This window comes from Petaurus breviceps, unplaced genomic scaffold (assembly GCF_028583685.1).
Source record: "Petaurus breviceps papuanus isolate PSGF00001 unplaced genomic scaffold, PetGlider_PUasm1.0 175, whole genome shotgun sequence".
NCBI lineage: Eukaryota > Metazoa > Chordata > Mammalia > Diprotodontia > Petauridae > Petaurus > Petaurus breviceps.
The window spans coordinates 30,222,518-30,244,464 of NW_027185764.1; the positions used below are offsets into that span (position 1 = coordinate 30,222,518).

General features: G+C 38.4%; 1 protein-coding gene across 5 annotated transcripts in view; it reads right to left on the minus strand.

Annotated features, from left to right (window-relative positions):
* The window catches only part of OCLN (occludin), a 59,403-nt gene that overhangs the window by 31,275 nt on the left and 6,181 nt on the right, over positions 1–21,947 (minus strand). For 4 of the 5 annotated variants that reach the window (XM_069085000.1, XM_069085001.1, XM_069085002.1 and 1 more), the window contains exons 2-4: positions 18,256–18,379; positions 16,382–17,051; positions 13,830–13,991 (exon numbers count right to left, since the gene is read on the minus strand). In XM_069085000.1, coding sequence (XP_068941101.1) covers positions 13,830–13,991; positions 16,382–17,051; positions 18,256–18,305 — 882 coding nt within the window. In that variant the 5' untranslated portion in view covers positions 18,306–18,379. The remainder of the gene's footprint in view (positions 1–13,829; positions 13,992–16,381; positions 17,052–18,255; positions 18,380–21,947) is intronic. The other variant, XM_069085004.1, reaches the window with a different exon arrangement.

A 21,947-nucleotide genomic window follows, 5' to 3' on the forward strand; every position in this document is an offset into this window, starting at 1 on the left:
AGAAAGAAGGGAGAGGAAAGGGAAGATATGAGACTGAACAAAGAGCTCTGGAGCTGGGATCACGAGGCTGGAAAAGGGCCTGTTCTAGTTCCTGCCATACCACAAATGATCCTGCAGAAGTGAGTTCCCCTCTCTGGATCTGTTTTTTCTTCTGTTCATCTTTAAGCTCCCTTCTGTGGCTGGTATTCTGGGATTCCTTTATACTATAGAGGTGGGCTTAGAAAAAAACAAAACAACCAAAAAAATGTGCAACTGGAGTTTACATGTTTTCTACACTACTACCCAGGATGTACATAGTATTGCTGAGCATATGTAACATATGTATAGTGTACTAAAATTTAATTAAACTCTTCCATGCATTTCATCACCTCTTTTGGTCAACACAACAACCATAGGCCAGGAGGTAGGCAAAGTAGATACAATTAATTAGGCCCATTCTACACAGCAAGAAAGGTGGTTAAAGGGAGTGATTACTCATGGCTAGTCACCCAACTATCCAAGTAGCTAACATAAATAGGGAATTAAAATCTGTGCCTTCTATCACCTAAACCAATACTCTTTCCAATATATCATACCGTCTTTTTACAAAATATACTTTTTTTTAATTTTTGCTTTTTTTTGGAAGGGGAAGGTAGGACAATTGGTGTTAAGTGATTTGCCCAACGTCACATGGCTAGTTTTTTGTGTGTTAAGTGTTTGATAAGGATTTGAACTCAGGTCCTCCTGACTCCAAGGCCAGTGTTCTATTCACTGCGCCACCTAGCCGCCCCCAAAATATACTTTAACATTCATTTTTATCTTTTTTTTTTCTTTCTTTTGCTTTCTGGAGGGCAACTGGGGTTAAGTGACTTGCCCAAGGTCACATGACTAGTTTTTGTATTAAGTGTCTGAGGCCAGATCCGAATCCAGGTCCTCCTGACTCCAAGGCCAGTGCTCTATTCACTGCACCACCCAGCCGCCCCTTAACATTCATTTTTTTAAATTTTTGAGTTCTAAATCCTCTCCTCACCTCTTCCTCACCCATTGAGAAGGCAGATAATAGAATATTAATTATATATGTGAAAGGCATGCAAAACATTTCCATATTAGCCATGTTGGAAAAAAAAGCAGGAAAAACAAAATAAATGAAAAAAGTATGCTTTAATCTGCACTCAGAGTCCTTCAGTGCTCTCTCTGGAGGTGGATAGCATTTTTCATCATGAGTCCTTTTGAATTTCCTTGGATCAGGGGCAGCTAGGTGGCACAGTGAATAGAGCATCAGCCCTGAAATCAGGAGGACCTGGGTTCAAATGCAGCCTCAGATACTTGACACTTAACTAGCTGTGTGACCTTGGGCAAGTCATTTAACCCCAATTGCCTTGCCTTCCCCCCTCAAAAAAAAAAAGATAATACTGATTAGTGTAGTTGAATCCTTCAAAGCTGATCAATGTACAATAATCCTGTTACTGTGTACAATGTTCTACTGGTTCTGCTCACTTCAGTATCAGTTCATGTACATTTTTTAGGTTTTTCTGAAACCCTCCTGCTTGTCATTTCTGATAGCATAATAGTATTCCATCACAATCATATACCACAGCTTGTTCAACCATTCACCAATTGATAGGCATCCTCTCCATTTCCAATTCCTTGCTACCACAAAAAGAGCTGCTATAAATACTTTTTGTTCATATAGGTCATTTCACCCTTTTTTTGATCTCTTTGGGATACAGAAATAGTAGTCATGTTGTTAGGTCAAAGGGTACACACAGTTTTAAAATCCTTTGGGCATAGTTCCAAATTGAATTCCGGAATGTTTGGATCACTTTTCACAACTCCAACAGGCGTTATTAGTCATATCACCTTTCTTAAAAACATCTGCAGTATACAGGTTTCATAATTCAAGGAAAATCTAACCTGAATGTCTCTTTTTCTCAAATGTGTCTATCACAATTTCAAAATGGTTCTACCAAACGTAAGATTTGAGTACTGAAGATAAGCTTGAATTTCCATAAGCCTTTAGATAATTATTTTTAATAAGGACAATCATAGGACTGGAAATTTAGATCTATTTCCTTTCCTTTCCTTTTACCAAAGAGAAAACTGTTTAAGGGACTTGTTCAAGGTTACACAGCTTAAAAAAATGATGCAAATGAGATTCAAACTCACTCCTCTGATTCTGAAACCAATGCTCTTTCTACTGGACCATACAAGTTAGTTTCACAATTTTCCTCAAACTGCTTTAATTTGTGTTTTCTAAGTTTTTCATTTCCATGGCCCTTTATTTTCTCATTTATAAAATCAGAAACTACAAAATGAGAAAAAATTCAGTTCTCTTCTGATGAATGTTAGTGTATAAGTAGCAAAATGTATGTCCAATCAATCATCCGTGATAGGAGTATTTTCTACATCATAAATAATAGTGTGCATATACTATCATACTACCTATGGCTCATTCATTTCAACCTTTATTACCCAACAAATCTTTCACAAAGTCACTAAATATCAGAAGAAAACTGTTTTGTAAAAAGTTTTGGCTACTTGTCCCTATCTTCTCTAAGGAAGAAATAGTAGGCAAGCAGTTTCTGAAAGGTAACAGGATATTAGTTATCATTTAAATGGCCCAGAGGTCAAGCCCTGGCTCTGCCACCAACTGTATGGTCTTGGAAAAGTCACTGAAAAGTACTTTGAAAAGTATGACACTGTACAACCAAGAGAATGCATTTAAAAATCAGAAGGGGAATAGTTAAGTAGGAGAAAAATCTTAGCAACAAATTCTTCTGATAAAGGTCTAATAGCTAAGATATACAGGGAATGAATACAAACAAATAAAACAGAAGCCATCCCCCAAGAGATAAGTGGTCCAATCTGAAAAGTAAGTTCTCAAGGGAAGAGAGTCAAGCAAGCTATCAACAAGAAAATGAAAAAAAAAGTTATTATTAGTGATCTGAAAGTCACAAATAAGAGAAATGCAAATTAAAACAACTCAGACTGTAACTCACAACCCCAAAGTCACTAAACTGTACATAACCATTTGACCGAGGAATACAATCACTCAACTTATGCTCCCAAAGTGATCAAACAAAAAGGACAAGGAGTGATAGGTAGAAAACTATTTACAGTCTGCCCATGTCATCAGCTACTCATTAAACTTCAATGGTTCCTTATTAACTCCACCATCAGATATAAAATTCTCTCTGGCTTTTAAAGCTCCTTGTAACCTAGTTTCTTCTTACATTCTCAGTCTTATTACTCTTCTTACAACCACAATACACGTCTTATACTCTACAATATAGCAACATTGGCCTCGTTGTCATTCCTTGCAAAGGACACTCATCACCCAAATATATGGCTTTTCAATGGTCATCCCCAATGCTGAAATATTCTCCCTTTTCACCTCCATTTCCTGGCTTCTTTCAAGTCTCAGATCCAATTCATCTTCTGCCAAGAAGCCATTGGGTACCTTCTCATACACAACTCCCCCCCCAATGAGGTGCTTGGACCCCATCGTCCCCACAAAATACACAGGCTATTATTGTCTTCCTACTAGGATCAACTCTCATTTTCAGTTTATATATCTCCTTTGTACATAATTTTCTGCATGTTGTCTCTTCCCATTAAAATGTAAATTCCTTGGGGGCAGTGACTATGTTTTTAAATTTTTCTTTATATCTCCAGATTTTAGCAGTGACCAGGACACAGTAAGCACTTAATAAATGCTTGCTGATTGACTTTGTGGGGGACAGATATATGAATGGAGACTTGAGACAGGGAAACCAATTAGTTTTCTGAATCATAAAGGCTAGAAATGATCAACTAGGGTGGTAGTTATCATGTGAGATATGTGATTTAAAATAGAAACAAGAGGGACAGCTAGGTGGCCCTGGAGTCAGGAGGACCTGAGTTCAAATCCAACCTCAGACACTTGGTACTTACTAGCTATGTGCCCTTGGACAAGTCATTAAAACCCAATTGTCCTGCCCTCCCCCCTCCAAAAAGCAAAAAAGAAAAAAAAAGATTAGGCAACTAAATAAACTTACTGAATAAATCTAACAAATAACTGTATGTTATACAATATATAGAATGACTACAACAATGTAAATAAATCAACAATGAGAGACAACAAAACTGGTCAATAACAAAGGCACTGTGGTGGTCATATTGTTAAAGTTAAAGGACACAGCCCCCAACTCCCCACTCCGAGCTCAGACGGTAATAACATGGATAACTCAATTATTTTATCAGGAACCTTATCTGGAATTTATTGGGAAGTTTGTTTCAGAGCAAAAAACCCACTGTTGCAAAAACCCTACTGAGGTTTTTATTTTTTTAAGAGAGAGGAAATTTCCCCAATGGATTTAACAGGAGATTTGAGGCAAGGCTAAGAACCAGCTGGGACATGTAAATTAGCTATTTTATGCAAACTAAATTATAGTCTGCCATTCTTTGCCATCTATAATGATCCTGAATTTGGGAGAACTCCCTTCAGGTGGTACCTGGAAAGCCAGGATCTCTTGAGAGGCTTTCTCTGTTTGGCAACAGAAAAAGAGAACCCTTTCTTGCCTCCCTCCCTAGGGCAGAAATCTCCAGCAAATTTGATGTGCTTGGTGTTTTCCTGCTTAGGTAATTAGAGCTAGCAAGGTGAGGGAAATAATTTTTCTCTGATAAAGAAAACATACAAAAATGTTTGAAGCCCACTGAGTTGGAGAAAGCCAACTCATTTGATATCCTTTTGGGTTTCCGATCCTAAAAAAAAAAGGTTCAGAATAAATTTTCAAAACTGATTATGTTTGGGATGAGGTGGTAATTGTTCTACTTATTCTACTTATTTCCACTCTTACTATAGACCGAATCTGTGTTCACCTCTTATGCAAAAGAGTTAACTATTTATTTTCCTGCTTCTGGTCCTCCTCTCTTTGATCCATTCACCAAACATGTTAACTTGGGAGTCACAGGGAGTCAGACCCTCTCTGGGCCTTAATCATCTTTTGTAAAATGGGAAATGGACCAGATGACCTCTATGATTCTATTATCTTCATTCTCAAGATTTTATAACATTTGTCTTTATTCTTCATGGTTTACTACTATGGATGCAATTGCAATAGCACCACAGTACAGAGGAAAGAGTGCTGAATTTAGAGTTAAGTGAGAACTGCTTCTAATATAGTTGTATAGCCACTGGCAATTTATTTAAACCTCTGTGAGCTTCAGTATCCTCATCTGAAAAATCTGAATAATACTTCTCCCTCACAGAACTGTAGTAAGAAGAGTACCTTGTGAATCTTAAAACATCATACAAACATAAGCAATTACTCTTTTTTTTTTTTTAGAGCAATCGGAGTTAAGTAACTTGCTCAAGGTTACACAGCCAGTTATTTCTGGGTGTGGTGCTAAGTATCTGAGCCCAGATTTGATCCCCAGGTCATCCCAACACTGGGGCCTGTGCTCTTACTCACTGCACCACCTGGGTGGCCCTAGCAATTACTCTTATAAAAGGTAGAAAACTTATATTCCCTTTTTCTTTACAAACATTCAGGCACTTTGCTAATTTCATTCACCTCTAGTTAATGAATGTGAAGTGCTGTAATGTAATATCAAGCAAAGGCAACTTCCCAGGTTCAAAATACCAGCATAGGTGCTCTCTATTTTATTCAGTAACAAACCCAGAACAGAGAAGATCAAAACATGACATCATTCAGAATACAGTATTTACTAAGTATGATTAAATAATCTCCAAGTACTACCCCAGCCCAGGACCTTCCAATCATTCAATCAATTACAAAGTCTCTGTTCTAAATACTTCTCCACCCCTAGGCTATACCTTAATTAAGTCCACCACAAAGCCCCTCTTCTCAAATGGAGATTAGTTTCCAAACATAAGGTCAAAAGTTCCCCACCCCTGGATCACAATTGAATCTACCCCAGAGTTACATCAAGTTTAAACACAGCACTTAATACCCAAATGGAGGTCTTTTCTTCATCTTGACACGAGGCAAGTTCTCAGCAATCTTAGTTCCTGGGGAGACAAGGCTTAGCAAGGCCATAAGATACATTGCCAGTCCCTTCATGAATTTATCCTCTGTCTGTAGAACAGTCCTAGAACCCCTGAACACATTAGCAAAGCCCTCTCCCAGGATTTCTGTAAACACACAACAAGAAAATCCTTCTTCAGGGCTTCTGAACCAACAGAAAGGCTCCCAGACCCCTGCAACAACAGCACTGTCCTTCACCAGTGGACAGTATTCACTCTCTGTCTGCAGGACAGTCTCAGGCCTTCTTAACCAAATGCCAGGTTCCAGGACTTCTTCAACAGGACAGTCTTTCACCAGTGGACAAATCTGGCAAAATAACATCAAAACAGACAGACAAAGTACCAGCAAAACAGCCATGTCTCCTCAGTCCTTGGCAGCTCAGGGGGCAGGTCTCAAAAGTCCAGGGCAATTCAAAGCGGCCACCAGCAACCTCTTAGTCTCTCTCTCTCCACGAGGTGCTGCTTCCAAAAAAAAAAGATCTTCCGCCTCTCTCTAGTGTCTCTCCAAATCTATGTCACCAGCTCCTCCCACTTCAGGACTTTCTTTTCACATCAACAAGCCCATCCCACAGGTGGGATTAACAAACTCTGGGTTTTAATACAATCAATTTGAAAACCAAGCCAATACAGGGGAATCTTTAATTGCCATTACTATCACAAGTGCCTGTTTGAAAACTTTTCAAATCTCCTCGAGGCCTCCACCTCCACCCTACCTACACTATTCACTCTCAAGAGATGGTCTTGCCTTCTAGTTTAGTAAAAATACTGAGCTTCCTCCATATTTTTCACATAAAATTTCTCTCCCTCATCAACTATGAAATCTCATACTCTCCCATGACTTCAATGATCACTTCTGTATATATGACATCCTCACCTCCCCAACCTCTTTCCAGAATCCTGGACTACTGATACTTGTATCCCCAATGCCAAGAAAGGTTCCTATTTGTACGCACCACTGAAATTCAGTGCTCAGGCCCTCCACCTCCCTTTTCATTCTTTCCCTTTCCCCACTCTCCATTTCTCTCTCTGACTCAAGTTCTACTTTTCTTACCACTTGACTGACAACTCCACTTAGATGTCTATTACCTCAAACTCAGCATATCCAAAAACAGAATTAGTAGGGCACCACCAGCCTTCCAGGCTTATGTGTCTGCACCATCCTTAACCCCTTCCTTTTACTTACTATACCTATCCATTTGTTTAAAATATTGTCCTTTCTTTCTCTACAATTGCTCTCATGTACATTCTCTTCTCTCTGCTAACATAGCCATCACCCTAGACTGGGTCCTCAAAACTTCTTATCTGAACCAACAGCCTCTTTTAATATTTTTTTAAAGGTAATCCAGGTTAAGTGACTTGCCCAGGGTCACACAGCTAGCAAGTGTCTGAGGCTGGATTTAAGCTCAGATCCTCCTGATTCCAGGCCTGGTGTTCTATCCACTGTACCACACCTAGCTGCCCCTTTAATTTTTGGAGGCAACAGGGGTTAAGTGACTTGCCCTGGGTCACATAACTAGTAAGTGTCTGAGGCTGCATTTGAACTCAGGTCCTCTTGACTCCAGAGCCAGTGCTCTATCCATTGTTCCACCTAGCTGTGTTTCGCCCCCCTCCCCAAATGGTAATGTAATTTGAATTTGAAGATCCCTTTTTGTATTGACAAGGTAGCAGGTAATTGATCAAGCCTCTGTTGGGGAAACAGAAGGTATGAACTCCTATCTCCTTTTACTGATGTAACAGGAAGGGATTGGCAGAAACAGGAAGCTAATGCTGTGTGTATATAAGGAAAAGCCCCAGAGAGGCACAGTCAGAATTTCTTGGGACCAGCATCTGGTGGCAGAGCAGCTACAGAAGAGAGAATGGAGAACTGAGCCAGAATTTCCTGAGAACTTGTGGTGGTGGAGCTTCTTCTGAACAGGAGCCCAGGAGTCAGGAACCCAGGTGACAGAGGAACCCAGGAGTCCAGAAGAAGACTGAGGAAGCATGACTGGGATGCTGAGACTTTGTCTGTTTGTGACTTGGTTGAGCTTTGAATTCTCAGAAGCAGAAATTGTGAAGGATTTGAGATGGACCAGACCCTGTGAACTTCAGTATGGAGAAGCACCTACCTGGAGGGCTGGACAAGGAACTGGGAGCTGTCTGCCACTGAACCCAGGTGACAGTCTGGTGAATCCAGGTAGAATCTGGGACCATGGAAGGGGATCCAGGGAATCTGAGAGCTCGCCCCAAGTCAAAATGAAAAGACCTCTCCCTGGGTACTGAGTAATGATGAAACTGAAGTTTACTATTGACCTAGGGGTGAAGGGTTTGTGTATGATACTTAGTAATTGATTGCTAAATAAGTGACTGATTTGAGTTAATCAAGTGTGCCCCGTGAGTGGAAGACTTTGATTATTGTACTTTGAGATGATTATTCTTTGTTCTAAATATTGTGACTACTTTGTGGCCATTTTAATGATAAGATGTTGTTAATACTATATTGTGATTTTCTGTGATAAGTTGTAACATTGTGAATGCTGAACCTTGATTTTCTGTGGATGTTGTGCTTTGATTTGTAATGGTATAGTGTTCACCATACAGTGTAATCAGAACCTCAGAAGCTGTTCACAGTAGCAGTCCTCTGGAAAGCTGCTCGTTCGTGGCATTACACCCCCAACAATCTCTTACTGATTATCCTGCTTCAAATATTTCTCTACTCCAATCCATTCTCCACACAGATGCTTAACAGACTTAATATGCTGGTCTGATCACATTACTTATCCCTCCCCTCACAAACTCCAGTGACTTACTATTACTTCAAGGGATCACTTATAAATTCCCCTGGCATTTAAATCAGTTCACAACCTGAAAACTTCCAATCTTTCTAGTTTCCCTGTACATTCATCTCCTTTATGAACTTTATAGTCTAGTCATACTGGTCTAATTTTTTTAATGTTCATTCTCCTTACCTCTCTTTCTCAGAATTCCTGGCTCCCTTCAAGAATCTGTGAAAGCACCAACGAAAGTCCTCCCAGGGGCAAGTGCCTTTCCCTGTAAGGTTACTTTGTATTCAGTTTTACCTACTTTTTAAAAAATTAATCATGATGATATCTTATCACCCCTGCTCAGAACACTGGAGTCACTTTTGATTCTTCTTATCCTAACTCCCATAATCAGTTATAAATTCGGGTTAGCCCACCCTCTGTAATACCTTTCCCACCTGTTGTTTGTTCTCCATTCCCTCGATTTCCCTATGGCAGTCAGTCATTACTACCTGCCTGAACGATGTAAGATATAGTGCTCGACTTGGAGCAGGGAAAATCAAAGGTCACATCTCACCTGATGGCATAATCTTCAACAACTCACCACCTCTCTTGAGGCTCAGTGCCCTCCTTTGTGAAATGGGCAAATCACTAGTGATAATTAACTCACAGGGTTGTTGTGAGGCTCCAATGAGAAAATTTATGTAAAATATCTTACGAATCTGAAAACACTATTTAAATGGCAGCTATCATTATATTTTTGTTTCAACAGTGTCACCAGTCTTTTTTCCTTTCCAATATGACCTATATACTACTGACAGATTACTCTTCCTAAAGCATAGGTCTTAAGTCACTTCTCCACACCCCCACCCACCAAAAAAAGACCCGTTTTAAATGGGTCTCCCATGCCCCCCCAAAAAATGTTTAAGCTCAAAATCCTTTATAATTTTACACCAACTTACCTATTCACCTTTGCCTCTACTTCACATGTCACATGAGCAAACAAAACCTATCTATTCCAAGTTTCCTAACCACTGTTCTGGTCCTTCAGTCTGGAAGAGTCGCTCTTCCTTAGCTATTCATCAGTCTGTTGCAATCAATGCCTAGCTCATATGCTATCTTCTCCATCAGGCTTTCCTTAACCCCCTAAACTCTCATAGCATTTTAAAATTGATTAAAAAAAATAACTAATTTTTTGTTTTAAACATTCACTCATTTTAAAACTTTGTATTGCATCATCACTGTCTAGTATTAAAATCCCTTAGATATATATGTGTGTCTCTATATTTAGACACATAAACACACACATCTGTATATGTGTATATACAAATGTGTGTGTATACAGAAAGAGTAAATGACTGGCTCAGGGTTACACAGCTAGTAAGTATCCAAGATGGACATAAAACTAAGTCATCCTGACTCCACATTCAGTATACTCTTGACTAAATAAGTACACTGTCTCTTGAGAACATGGGGATTCCCATCTTTATTTTTGTCTTAGTAATTACAAATATTTTTCAATGCCAATATAATGATTTTCACTTAAATGAATAAATTTAAATATGTAAATTTCCCTAACTTTTCAAATAATTTTCTAAATTTCCAACAGTGTGATTTGTCCATTCATTCTCATTCACTTTTCTTCTTACATGATCCTAAAGTATACTTATTTCACTGAAGTCTTGTCACAAAACTTTCCTTATTTCCTTATGTTTTTATATTTGCTAATCTTAACTGTATTATAGTGTTTCATTGCATCAAAATACCACAATTTAATCATCCCTCCCATTGCAAGACTTCTTACAGTTGCTTCCAGTTGTTTTGTTATTACAAAGAATGCTGAAACAAAAATATCTGGATAAATAGCTACCCTTTTAATACATCCTCAGATTATATTCCCAGCAGTGAAGCTATCTGGTCCCACATCTTGTTCATTTTTGTATTTCCAGTGCCTAGTATAGTACCTTGCAAATAGTATACTCTTGGCAAATAGTATGGTGGAATGTAGTATTATTTTCACTTCAGAAACCAACAAGTCTTCCTATATCTATTGCAGTATCAGAAAAATGAAGATTCTACAGTCATTTCAGTCGTGTCTAACTCTTGTGACCCTATTCAGGGTTTCCTTGACAAAAATACTAGAGTGATTTGCCATTTCTTTCTGCAGCCCATTTTGCAGATGAGGAAACTAAGGCTAACAGGGTTAAGTGACTTGCCCAGTGTCATTCACAGTGTCTGAGGCCAAATTTGAACCTGGGTCTTCCCACCTTCAGGCCAGCCTCTCTATCTACTTCTTTACTTAGCTGCCTGAATAAAGATTAGGCCACATTAACAAGGAAGAACAATAACCAATCTGAAATTAACAAAGAAACTTACAAATAAGTAAACAATCCAACAAAGAAAAGTTTTGAGTTTGAGGAAATTAACTTCTTAATTTAGAATGTAAACATCTACAGCAAATCAAGATACCTGACTGACACAAAAGTTGCAAAGAAACTAAAATGTTTATTTCAAAGAGGCCTTTGTGAGTGAGTCTAACAGTCACTTCCCATGGGAGAAAACAGAAGCAATAGAAATGACTCCTTGTGTGTAAAATGGATTAAAATGACAGCCCCCAACCTTCATTTCTTGTGTTTGAAATGGGAATCACCAGTATTTGCACCACCAATTTCATAGTCATGAAAACACTGCTTTGTAAAATTGAATTTTATGGTATATACCATCGATTTATTTCCTGATAGTCAGGAACTCTGCAGCACACCTTAAAACACATTCTCTGTAACATCACTGGAAACCGGAGAGCCTACAAATTTGTTAAAAGTAATCTATCATTACATGCAATTTTCTATCTTCCTACAGACATCTTTCATTCCATTATCTTAAGCACTTACAATTGATCAAACCCTCATCATGGCAAAACCAGATGACAGCACAAAGTTCACTGGGACTTCCATGCTCATCAGCTGGAACTGGTCTCCCATACCTATTGAAACCAACCACCAGTAAACAAACATAAGACACACCCAGAAACTCTCACCGAAACATTTACTTCATACACTCACTAGCTGCCGCTCACAATAGCTGGTCCTATCCCTCTTAAAGGTGGCCTTGCCTAGAGCTAAAGGTCAAAAGAAAACATTCCTTGGTAGCGTTATACTAGTTTCTCTATAAAACACAATGACTTCTTATAGCAAATATGAGAATCCAAAGGTGGGAAAAAAAACCCACAAAGTGTTTTCAAGGGGGTTTTCAAAGTGATGAACAGAGGGGTGAAACCACAGTGCTCTAAGAAGAGCGCAGTAATGAAAAAGACAGAATTTAAAAAAAAAAAAAAGGGGAAAGGAATGCAGGGGAGAGAGGAAGGGAAAGGCCATACCAGCAGGTCTTAGAAGACTTCCTCATTCATGCTATACCATAAACTGGCAAAGACTCCACTTAGATTTCAGTCTCCCTTTAGGGAAAAACAGTTCACAGAAACAAATATTTCTAGAGTTAGAAATTTACTTAAGTCCAACTGTCTCATTACATAAAGGAGGAAATGAGTCCCAGAGTGGTAAAGTAACTTCTTCAAGTTCATAAAAAGTTATTAGCAGGGCTGGACAAGACCTTGAATCTCGACTTTAAGACTTCCATTCTTTCTAATGTAGCATACCACCTTCCTCCATCCAGTGTTTCAGACAGTCCTCTGCTAAACTTTACCTTCCATCAGTACTCTCCCAACTCTTGGCATTCCCCAAGATGCCCAGTTTTCCTTTGCGCTAAGGTTCCACCTAGGTCTATCCTCTTTAGAAATATCCTGTCCTTCCCTCTTCATACCCCTACCAAAACTGACCTACTCCAAATGCCTTAAGATCCTAGTCTTAACCAGTTGTGAGAAAAACACTTCCATACACGTATCCCATGGCATCTATATTTTAAATAATAGGTGGTGTTTGCATTTATTACTTGTTACAAAAAGATCCCACTTGAATTCATCTTTATATTGTTAATCACCTACCATACTTTTACCATAGTAAAAAGGTGTAGGGGAAAGATCAAGGGAGATGTGATGGCTCTGAATATGTTTAGGAAGTTGCCATGCCACAGGCCTGGATTCTGTTTTCCGATAAAGTCTATGATAGTCTCTTAAGTCTCTGTTAAAAACTATGACAATAAGACCATGAGTTTGTTTGAGTGTGTTTGAGGCCTCATCTTCAAAACATAAGGAAGGATTCAGGCCATTTTTCACTATAATTCCATAATGACTTATAAACCAAGCAGGCCAGCTGCCAGTCTGTAGGGCCAACAGCTCTTAAACAATCCACTAACTTTTTCGTTCCTCCCCCTTCTTTTTGTAGACAATGAGGTTTAGGAAAACTCTACAGGCAGAAAAAGCAAACATCTAGATGCTTAGCATACAGCAATATAATCATAAATTTGAAGTTCCAAGAAATACTGTCTAAAGGTGAAATTCCAGGCATCAAAGGGTATGGGGGTTGGGAGGAAAGGAAAACTGTTAATACACATACCACAAGGAAGACACCACTGGTAAGACTAGCATTGCTGTCCTTCCCTGTGCCTAGAGGAAAATAATAAAACCCTCTTCTCAAAATTCATCCTCCTCAACCCCTCCCTCTCCAAAATCACAACCAAATGCACATAGGGACTACATGCACTACAATGTACTGTAGCACTGCTTTTTTACACAGCTGTGATTTTTGTGTGAAATTTGTAAAATTAGATGTTTTATAAGCTGGCAAACATTTTTGCAAATAAAAGGGGAAAGAGAAAAATGACGTTTTCTGCAATGCCCAGATAAACGGAAGATATTTGTTTCATTTGGAAGCATTTCTCTAATCACTTCATAGGTCTATTCCTTTATAAAAGGAAAATGAGAATGTGGATTTTCATATCATAATGAGGCAGTTGTCACTGATATCAGCCATTTTCTTTTCAAATGATAAAAATTAACTTATGTTTGTAAGATAAATTGATCTTAATTTTAAGAACAAAGGAAAACAAAGCCACACTAAGGGTCAAATAGAACATCGGGGTCAACGGTCCAATACCCGAGTAAAAGAGAGTTCATTTTCTTTTACACTTACCCATTCCTCTACATCAGGAGGCTGCTCTTCATAGACACTTTCCTTGTCCCATAGAATGTTGGATTTGTCATATCTGTCCATCTTACTTCGGGTTCTCACAGCAAAGAATATCATTAAAGCAAAAGCTGCAACAACCAGAAACCCCAGCACAATAGCAATGGCCTAAAAAGGGTTAAAAGAAAATCAAACTTTAATTGCCTGGCTGTTTGGGAGATTTAAAATAAGCTATTTTCCTTTCCATAAAATAAGGACAACCACCTTTACTGATGTGCTAAGAACAATGATAAAAGTCTCTAATTCATACTTCCTAAATACATGTTTTCATTAATTTCACCTACATACAATAACCTATAGGACCTGCTTTAAATTTTTTTTTTTGCTTTTTTGGAGGGCAATCAGGGTTAAGTGACTAGCCCAAGGTCACATGGCTAGTTTTTGTGTTAAGTGTCTGAGGCCGGATTTGAACTCAGGTTCTCCTGACTACAGGGCCAGTGCTCTGTTCACTGTGCCACCTAGCCGCCCCTGGGACCTGCTTCAATGAATATATAAGACTATGTATGTAAGTAGTCCTTTAGTAATTTGTAAATAATCAATAATAAGTAAGCATCCCTCACTCATAATTTTGTTTATACTATTTGCTTAATAAAGTCATTCTTTATAGATGACAAAAAGAACCAGCCAATCTAAGAATGATCAAAATTCTTCAACAGTATAGTCTCATAGTCAGTAGGTGAAGGTCTATTATATGAAGATCCAAATTTTTAAAATGGAAAGAAAAAATCATTTTTTACTGGTAGGACTTTTCAGTTTTCCACTTGCAGACAGAGTGTCCAATTGGGATAATATTCCTGCATAAGAATTCCTCCTATTGTAGGTACCCTACACTGAAAAATACTCAATGTTTTTACTTTTCAACAGACATGGAAGATGCAGCTTAGATTTAACCAACTATTTAAGGATGCCAGGTTCCTTGTTCAAAACGCAGCATCACAAAAAGGTGGCCTCTTACTGGGGGGAGCACCAGTTCACTATACCAACATGGCCCCATGGTGTCCACTGAAAGTTTTTCAATGACTAAGGCAAGTAGGTGGCACAGCGGATACAGTGCCAGGCCTGGAGGCAAAAAGTCTCATCTTCATGAACTCAAATCTGTTTGTTTAGGTTTTTTTGGAGGGGGGAAGGCAGGGCAATTGGGGTTAAGTGACTTGCCCAGGGTCACACAGCTAGTAAGTGTTAAGTGTCTGAGGCCAGATTTAAACTCAGGGCTGGTGCTCTATTCACTCTTCGACCTAGCCACCCCATGAACTCAAATCTGGCCCCAAACATTGACTAGCTGTGTGACCCTAAGCAGGTCACTTAAATCTGTTTGCCTCAGTTTCCTCATCTGGAAAATGAACTGAAGAAGGAAATGGCAAACCACTCCAGACCTCTGCCAAGAAAACCCCAAATTGGGTCAGGAAGAGGTAAAGAAGACTGAAAAATGACTGAATGAACAGGGTGGCTATAGTCAGTCTTTCAATAACATATCTAATTTGGAATAAGGTCAAAGATTTAGAGATGGAAGGGAACTCAGAGGTCACCTAACTGAATCATATCTTTTTGCAATTAAGAAAACTGAAGGCTAGAGAGGCTGAATAACTTGCCCAAGACTACAGAGGTTGTTAAGCATAGACACAGGATTCAAAGAGAGTCAGGGTTGCCTAGAGGAGAAAGAACTGGCCAAGTCATGAAAACTTAGCTTCAAGTCCCATCTATAACATACTGGCTGTGTGACCCTGAGTATGTTATTTAAATGGTCAGTGCTCTAGGCAACTCTCCAGTGTAGACCTTAAGTTACAGAAAGGATGTGTTGATCTGCACTGCTAGAGTTTTCCTGGCCTGAGAATTCATCTTATCAGTGAAATCAAAGGTCCAGACCCTATCCTTTTCCATTTTACCATGTATCTGTCAAACAGAAGGGGATACAGTCACCTAAGTAGAGGGCTCAGGCATGAGAACCTCTGGGCAGAAGGAAGGAGTATTGAGATGCTTCTAGGATATCCAGCCATCCAACTGCTCTGCTGCAGCAGACCTATTCCTGTCTTGCAAGCAGCAGAAATAAAACTCATATTACACATTCTATTTTTGAAAACAATAGGATGATACTGTACAAAGTTTTGCACGTTCATATTCTCCTCCCCGAATTTCTTGCCTTCCTCAAAGCCCCAAGTAAATAAAATAGTGAATTATTTAGGTGAAAGAAAAGGTGGAAAATTCCTAATTGAAAAAAAAAAAAACCATTATATACATCACCCCAAAAACATGCATGTTAATTGTTTGCTAATAATTAATAACTCGGGGCAGCTAGGTGGCACAGTGAATAGAGCACCAGCCCTGGAGTCAGGAGGACCTGGGTTCAGATCCGGCCTCAGACACTTAACACACACACACAAAAAACTAGCTGTGTGACCTTGGGCAAGTCACTTAACCCCAATTGCCCTCCAAAAAAGCAAAATAATAATAATAACAATTAATGACTCATGTAGAAAAAAAATACTCATTTGTACTCATACCTCTTGAGGATCCACAATGCAGAAGTGATAAAGATATTGATCCACATAGAGTCCAGTTGTCGTAGGTGAATAATATTGGTTGCAGAGAGCATATATCTGAGCTGAGTACAACGATCCAGAAGCTTGTGCTGTTGGATTGACTCCCATTATGTAGACAATGGTAGCAATGAATACCATAATGCCAAGGATAGCACTTACAATGATCACCACCAAGAAGTATGTTCTTGACCTGGATATTCCCGATCTGATAACACTGGTCACAAATATCACCAATGAAGCAATGAAACAAAATGCTGTCATGGCCAGTAAAAAACCTTTTGCAGCCCTTGGATCAGTATAAGCTCCATAGCCGTAGCCGTAGCTGTAGCCGTAGCCTAGATTGCTACCAAAGCCACTGCTTCCTCCATAAGGGTAGTAGCTGCTTCCCAGAAAGGGGCTTCCATAGCCACTGTCCCAGGCAAGTGTGGAAGCCACACAGGCAAAGATGGCAATACACATCACAATAATGATCACTGACAAAATCCTAATCACTCCTGGAGGGGAAGTCCACTTGTAGAAATGAAGTATTTCATCTTCTGGATAGTAAGAATAGGCTGGCTGTGAAAGCATCGGTCGAACATGCATCTCTCCATTGTATAAGTCATTGCTTGGTGCATAATGAGATGGTTTGCTGAAATAAAATTTTTTTTAAAAACATTTTTTCAGTTACAAGATTTATGGCAAGACCCCAGTTAAATCACACAAGATGAAAAGGACTGGAAGGAATATTTACATGAAAACCTAGATCCAAAGCTATCAAAGGCATATTTTTGCCATGGTTTTCAAGAACACAAACCTGCCCAGAAAGAGCTTACGGTACACAAAATATCAAAAGAACAAATAAATTAGCAACCATTAGGAGGACCTATAAGGAAACACACAATGCATCTCCTGAAAGAGAGGTAACAGATTTGGGGTGCAGATTAACATAAAATTTTTAGATGTGGCCAATGAGGAAATCTGTTTTACTTGACTATGTGTATTTGTGACAAGAGTTTTGTTTTTCTTTTTCCAATGAGGGGGGTAAAAGGAGAAAAAGTGGATTTTCATTAACTTGTTTTTCAAACTTCCATTTTAAAAATGAGGAAACTGAGGCTCACTTACCAGGGTAATAGAGCTATTCTATTAAATGGCAAAGTTAGGATTATAGCTGAAGTCTCAAGATAAGTGTAGGACTCTTTCAAGTTTAATTTTCACACAAACCAGTGAGTTTAATCAGCCTGTCCAAAGTCTGCACTTTTAAGTCTACAGCTATTCCTATCACAAACAAGTGCCAACAGCAAATAAATAAAAAGAATCGGGAGAAAATAAGTAGGGAAAGTCACCTAACATCTCCGGGCCCCAGTTTCCTCATCTGTAAAATGAGGGGGTTGGTCTAGATGACCTGAGATGCCTCTTCCAATTCTAAACCTATGATGCTATGATCTGTTCATGAATAAATCCAAAGGAAAAACAAAAATAGCAGAAACAAGGAAATCTTAGAAAATTCCACACTCGTTAAATGGTCAACACAAATCATTAATTATATACTCTCTGAAATAACTTAAGCCATTATCAGTCATGTTATTGCTCTAGTTTCCATTAAGAAAATGGTACAGTAACCCAATCCCACTCCATGAATAATGACACACTTAAAATCACAAGTAATTAAGGAAATTTGTAACAACCTTTAAATAGAAAAGCTATTAAAGGTATTATATTGTACCAACTGCCAAAAATCTGAGTGCAAGAGTTATATTCTACCGACCAACTATTGTTAATTATATAAACAACTACATATTCTCATTCCCTGTGGATAACTAAGTTATTAAGAAAAATATCAGAAGGATATTTACAATTCATCTGGTCTGTACGGAGGAGGGCTTTCAAATGGTCTGGATGACATTGTTGATATCAGTGCTCTAGGAAATTTCAAAATGAAGAATTCTTCTTAGCCTCCTCCAAAATAAGACTAACAACCTGGAAAAAAATAAATAAACAAATAAGTGAATATGTAAATAAACAACTTTTAAGAAACTGGATTAAAGTCACTGGCTTATCCTGTTGTTAATACCAGAAGCTTACCCACATGTCCATCAGTTGAAGCTAAAGAGCCAAGTAACCAACTATTCTAGGTCTAAGTATCTTGAAAATGTAATTTTTCACTTCCTTTCCTCAACTACTATTAAAGATTCAAATGGCAAATTCTAAATGTTATACTTAACTATTATACTTCTTAATTTGCTAATGATTTAACACTAATAATGATAATAAAAGCTGCTCACATCTATGCCATATTTTAAATTACTTTTCCCACAACAACCCTGTGAAGGAAAAAATAAAATATTATTATTCTCCATTTTGCCATAGGTTGGGGCAGGGGTGGGAACCTTCAGTCCATCAACAAGCATAAATGGCAATGGGCCAGGCACCATGGAAACAAAGGAATCCCAAGGTCCCTTACCCTCACACAACTTAGACTCTATCAGAAAATGTGAGCATTGTTCTATATTTTGCTGTTAGTGAAAGAAAATGGAAGAAAAATGAGCAAGAAAATTCAATAAAACTTTGAAAATTTCCAGCAGATAAAATGTAGTATTATGCATGTATTTTTCTACAAAATTATTTGTTTTCAAAAATACATCAAAATAATCCTTTAAAGATTGCTTAACTTAATCCTAAAAATCTCTATAGCATAATCCACAGTAAAAGGAATTTTTTTCCTAAGCAAATGAAATGGACTGGTTAAAAAAAAAAAAGAGCAATGAATATTTTCCCATAAACCTGAGGTTTATCCCACAAATGTGCATAGGGAACATTCATGGAGAGGTATGTGAAGAGAGAGCATGTGAGAAGACAGTACACATATAGAGGGGTACACACATAATTTTCATTAGTGTACTTAATGCCTAGATTATGCCTTTAGCAATGTGCTAGGGTCTTTCGGGGCTCCTACCCTTCAAGGGACTTCTATTCCAGTTGCAAAGACAAAACTAACTCACATATGAAAGAGAAACAAATAATACAAGGTAGTATGGAATCCCAAAGTGGAAAAGAACTGTAGAGAACATCATTATAGTCTAACTCCAAACTAAGAAGTGAGTCCTATCCACATCCAGAGAAAGAAATATGGAGTCTGAATGCAGATCAAAGCCACTGTAATTTGCTCTTTTTTATTTTGTCTTTCTCATGGTTCCTTCCATTTGTTCCAATTTTTCTATAAACAAAGTGTATGTAGAGCCTATGTCAGATTGCACACAAAATTTTTGGGAGGGGGAGAAGGAAGGTGGAGAAAATTTAAAATTTATGGAAGTGAAAATAAAAATAAATAAATTTATTTTAAAAATAAAGAAGTGAATTCTTTCTGCAACGTCACAGAAGAGTGAGAGCTTCCTGAAGAATTCTAAGTATAGAGCAATGATAGTCCAGTCAATGTTCAATAAACCCAACAAGCAAACCACTGAGAATATGACTTAGATTCAGTAAGAACTGTTAGAAGAGTCTGCTGGCTGGGGCTCCTTCTCACTTGTCTGGAGTCTGCTCTCTAGTCCTTGCTGGTCCTGCCCAGACCCACGTGGGCACTTTCCTGGGCTGGATTCTGCCACGTTCTGTCTCTCAGTGGATTCTGTCACTCTAAAATCCATTCAGATTTACTTTTTAAAGTTTAGTGACAGGATCCACAGAGGAGCTTAGGAAAGTTATTGCTTCCATTCCGCCATCTTGGCTCCACCTCTCACAAAATCAGAAATTAATGCCATCCCAAGATGATTGCTCTGAGGAAAAAAAGCTAATTCTGTAGAAATATCCATTCTTGTATGAGTACCTTCCTGAGGAATGTGGCTTCCAGGGTTTGGATGTCAAAGTTTCTAAAAAGGATTAGTCATGTCTGATTCCCAAGTCAAAGATGCCTCAGAAAAGGGCATGAAAAAGGTTTGTGACAATAATACTCCTAGGAAGAGAAAAGTCAAGGGGAAAGATTTAAGTCCACCTAGGGATCAGGAACATGATGAACTTCAGATTACCAATCACCTTCCGGATCAAATGGCCACTCAACCTTGTCTCCTGACACAATTTCCAGAGGCAAAAGAACAGCATCAGAATCAGGTGATAGGAAATTCAAGACCACCCCCATCATCCCTGGATCCCTACCATACATTGATACCCAGGAATGCCAAACAGGAAATTGGTGGGAAAGTCCTTACTAATTTCCCACAAAACTTTGGCCTAGAAGAAGGGCAGTCAAAAGAGCCTGGGGTTCTTGGATCCATTTTGGCTGCCTACATAAGTACAGAGAAACTTTAGCTGGATGTGTCAGCAAATATAAATCTACCTCATCCAAGTAGCCATCTAAAAACCCTGCCATCTCCACAAAGTGACCTGTCCAATGAGCAAGGAAAAGAGCCAGAGGTAGAAGGAAGAAGAAAGAAAGAGAATGAGGTTGGAGAGTTTCTCAAAAGAAATAAGGAAGAGTCTTTTCAGGACAGTGCAAAACCTCTTACAAATGGTTGAAATTATGGAAAATATTGTACAGAATTTGATCAATGGGATAAGAGAATCTAAAACTTGAGACCTAAGTGACCACTTGCAACTTCTACCTACATTTTGCCTCACTATATTCTCCCTGAATCTCCTGGAAAGCCAACAGAGTATTTCTGTTGCGGTGATTTCAGTCTGAGTTAAGTTCACCAAAGGAAAATATCATGTGCTAGTGCTAATGGTACATTAGAATGGGACCTGGACTTAAGTCAAGATTTCTTACTAACGAGATTCAGGACATGTACAGATGTTACTCTGAAATTTTAATTACAAATATTAATTTATCTGGTTGAATTTTGATATGCATGTATTTAACAGATCTAAAGCAGTTTAATGATGATAATGTACTGTTTCATGTTAATTTTGTCTACAATGTTGGCATAAATTGTTGCAGTGAGGCATTTGAGTTTTGATTCTTCTTGCCTTAAACAGAGCCCAAAATTTTCTTAGAACTCTTAATTTCTTTTTGATGCTTGTTGAGAGTTAAGGGTCAAAATTTAGCAAAAAGACCATTTACTGCTGAGATGTTTTAAAACATTCACTTTTGAAATTGTAGTGAATGATCTTGAAGGCTTTTTTCATCTCAGTGTCACCCAGTACATAATGAAAAAACCCAGGAGCAAGAGAAGGAAATCAAATTAGCTAGTGACTTCAAATCCTTTCATTTGTAAAGACCTGAATGTATCATTGTGTTTTTACCCCTCATTGGTTTAATAAACAGTATGTCAGAAATGGGGGGAAAAAAAGAACTGTTAGGAAAACCAGAAATGGCATGAAACAGATTCTAAGGGTTATGGGAGATCACAAACAAGACCAGGTAAATGAAGTTTAGAGTCACCAGGGAAGGCTTCCTGTAAGAAATAAAACTGTGGATCAGTCCAAAAAATCGGGGAAGATTTAGTTAGACAACATTTCCTGGCAGGAGAAAGATTTGTTTGTGGGGCAATGAGAGACTAACCTGAAAGAGGCAAGGGTTCGTATTGGAAATAGCAGGAAGTAAATCTGGACAGGG